The sequence below is a fragment of the Alosa pseudoharengus genome, unplaced genomic scaffold (genome assembly GCF_046254945.1).
Source record: "Alosa pseudoharengus isolate Yale_2024_CS ecotype anadromous, Long Island Sound unplaced genomic scaffold, YU_APseudo_1.1 YU_APseudo_1.1_scf_9, whole genome shotgun sequence".
Classification (NCBI taxonomy): domain Eukaryota; kingdom Metazoa; phylum Chordata; class Actinopteri; order Clupeiformes; family Clupeidae; genus Alosa; species Alosa pseudoharengus.
The window spans coordinates 29,988,169-29,990,668 of record NW_027468881.1 but is presented as its reverse complement, the minus strand read 5'-3'; the positions used below and the strand labels follow the sequence as shown (position 1 = coordinate 29,990,668).

At 41.6% G+C, this 2,500-nt stretch overlaps 1 protein-coding gene across 1 annotated transcript in view; it reads right to left on the bottom strand.

The window, feature by feature from the left end:
- opn7b (opsin 7, group member b) overlaps positions 1-2,389 on the bottom strand; it is a 16,457-nt gene extending 14,068 nt beyond the window's left edge. The window contains exons 1-2 of the mRNA XM_076276693.1: positions 2,296-2,389; positions 2,012-2,174 (exon numbers count right to left, since the gene is read on the bottom strand). Coding sequence (XP_076132808.1) covers positions 2,012-2,174; positions 2,296-2,389 — 257 coding nt within the window. The remainder of the gene's footprint in view (positions 1-2,011; positions 2,175-2,295) is intronic.
- Positions 2,390-2,500: the final 111 nt, after the last annotated feature.

Sequence of the window (2,500 nt, the reverse complement as noted above, 5' to 3'; positions counted from 1 at the left end):
AGAGAGAGAGAGAGAGAAAGAGAGAGAGATAGAGATAAATAAGCATATATCCACACATCTCCCACCAGCCTTCATAATTGTGATGTATCTGTCTGTTTTTGCTTTGCATTGCTATATCATTGCAGCATCATTATCCTTCTTGTGATGACCCTGTTATATCATTCAATGTGAGTAAACAGGAGCATGATTATTAGGTAAAGTGTAAAGGACCATTTAGCCTCACTGTGCTAATTACTAATCTTTCAGGGAATACAAGAGTAACTGAAGAGATCAATTTCACTGCCCTCATTTAACTCTTCTTTACGTTATCTGACACTTTTGTCTTTCTTACAGCTATTCATTTAGCTGACACTTTCATCCTAAGCGTGTTGCAGTATAGTCAAGGTAAACATTCAGTTACCGAAGAGTGTGTATTCTCTGAGGGTCAAACCTAGCCTAGAAATCTAGACGCACCCTAGCCAGGGCTAGTCTAGCAACTCTCCGTTGGCTTGTGTGCTGGGAAAATTAAACTTCTATCAGGCCAATCAAATCGTGTATAGAGACGTTAGGCGGGCTTAACATAATGATTGATGGCAGAGTTGCAACGGTTTGGCTTGAATTCCCTGCTACTTGAAAACAAAGCAGATGGATGTTGCATTTGGCGAACAGCATGACACGAGTTTTAAGCTTTTTTTAAGTTGGCAAAAGTTTGAACTAGCCAACTAGCTCTGGTGGGAAAACGCATGGGACTCAGCGCTGTCCTATTGCGTGCAGAGGGAATTTGAAAGACAACCGATTATCCCGCCCCTCGGACTGAGCACTGCCAACAGTGCGTTCCCAGACCCTACATTTTAATGTGGGTCTGGCTCGTCAGGCTAGGTCAAACCCATAACCTTGGTGAACACTTACTTACTCTTCCAGTTAGAGGAGTTAGAGGAACACGTCATGGACACACGCACGCACACGCGTGCACACACACACACACACACACACATGCTTCCCTGTGATCTGATTGCGTTTGAAGAGATAATATTTAATATTTAAATATTTAAGATACACACAACTACACACACATACAGTACACACACACACACACAAGTCTCTCTGATCTGACTGTGGAGCTAGTATTTAAACGTCAGCAGACCTAGTATATATATTTTTGTTTTGTATTAAATTACCAAACACAATGATTTTTCTCCCCATTTATTCTTCGAGAAAGCGATTGTCACACTCTGTCTGAACAAAAAAAGCAAATAGATATCTTATGCCACACTGAGACCGTCGACTGCACTCTGACTGTCATCTGTGTTGAGAAGTGTTCAGTGTTCCACAACATACTCCGCTGCTCAATCTCATGATATACTGTACCATCACTTTTGCCATCAGCAAGCCTGACCACTGAGCTGTCTGAGAGTCCTTTCAGAATGGATGAACAGGATTTTATGTAACATTGTGTTTTTGGTCACAGCGGAGTAATGTCTTTGCATGACAATGACCACACAAGCTCCTGCTTATTATTCACAATGTCAATACTTAAAGATTATGAATGAATGAATCTTATATTAGCTCTCATCAGTCATTTCACATATTGGCATATCGGTTTCTGTCAATTCTAATCAATAACTCAATTCTAATCAATAAATCCCTCATTTAAAATGTAAAGCCACCCACCAGGAATGGATTGATTTAGCTGTAATCCAGTTTAACTGATGCAGCCTTAATGGAAAAAGGGTCTGTTTTGAAGAGTGAAAAAAAGCCCTGTATACTAATTACAGTGCAATAAACCTTAGACTGACATAACTTTAACACAGTTAACTTTAACACAGTTAAAGCAACAAGATGACTTAATTGTTTGAGTTGAGTGTCCTATTCTTGTTTTACAGTGTACCCACTGAGAGCTAGTTTACTGAGATGCAACTAGTTACTGAGATGCAATCATCAGGAGTGACATCATCCAAGTTGGAGCTAAATGTAACATAGAGAGAGAGAGAGAGAGAGAGAGGCAGAGAGAGAGAGAGAGAGAGAGAGTTACCTGTGGCTGAAAGCGGAAGGGATGGCAAAAGGGAAGAGAGTCAATGTCATGCCCAGGTCACTGAATGACAGACTGACCACAAAGAATTCGGCAGGCTTCAGAGAGGACTTCTTCCGGTAGGCCACAAACAGCAGGGTGCTGTTCCCCATCAGAGACATGACACCTGGAGTAAGGTGGGGTGGAGGAACAAGACAGATGGTCAGAGAGGGGCTTTCTTTCCCCCACTGCAATAGACCTTGCTGAATGGAGAGAACATCTGGACAGGGTGAATGGACGATACGTACCAAAGACAGTGTAGATGGAGGCCAGTATGTAGTCACTTTCTTTGGAGATTGTGGACGCATACAATCCAATTACAACTTCAGAGGCATTTCCCATTTCTAAAGAGGTAAAGGACACAGAGAGAGAGAGAGAGAGAGAGAGAGAGAGAGAGAGAGAGAAATTAAGAAAGAGAGAGAAAGAGAGATCCAATTTAATCACACTATATGA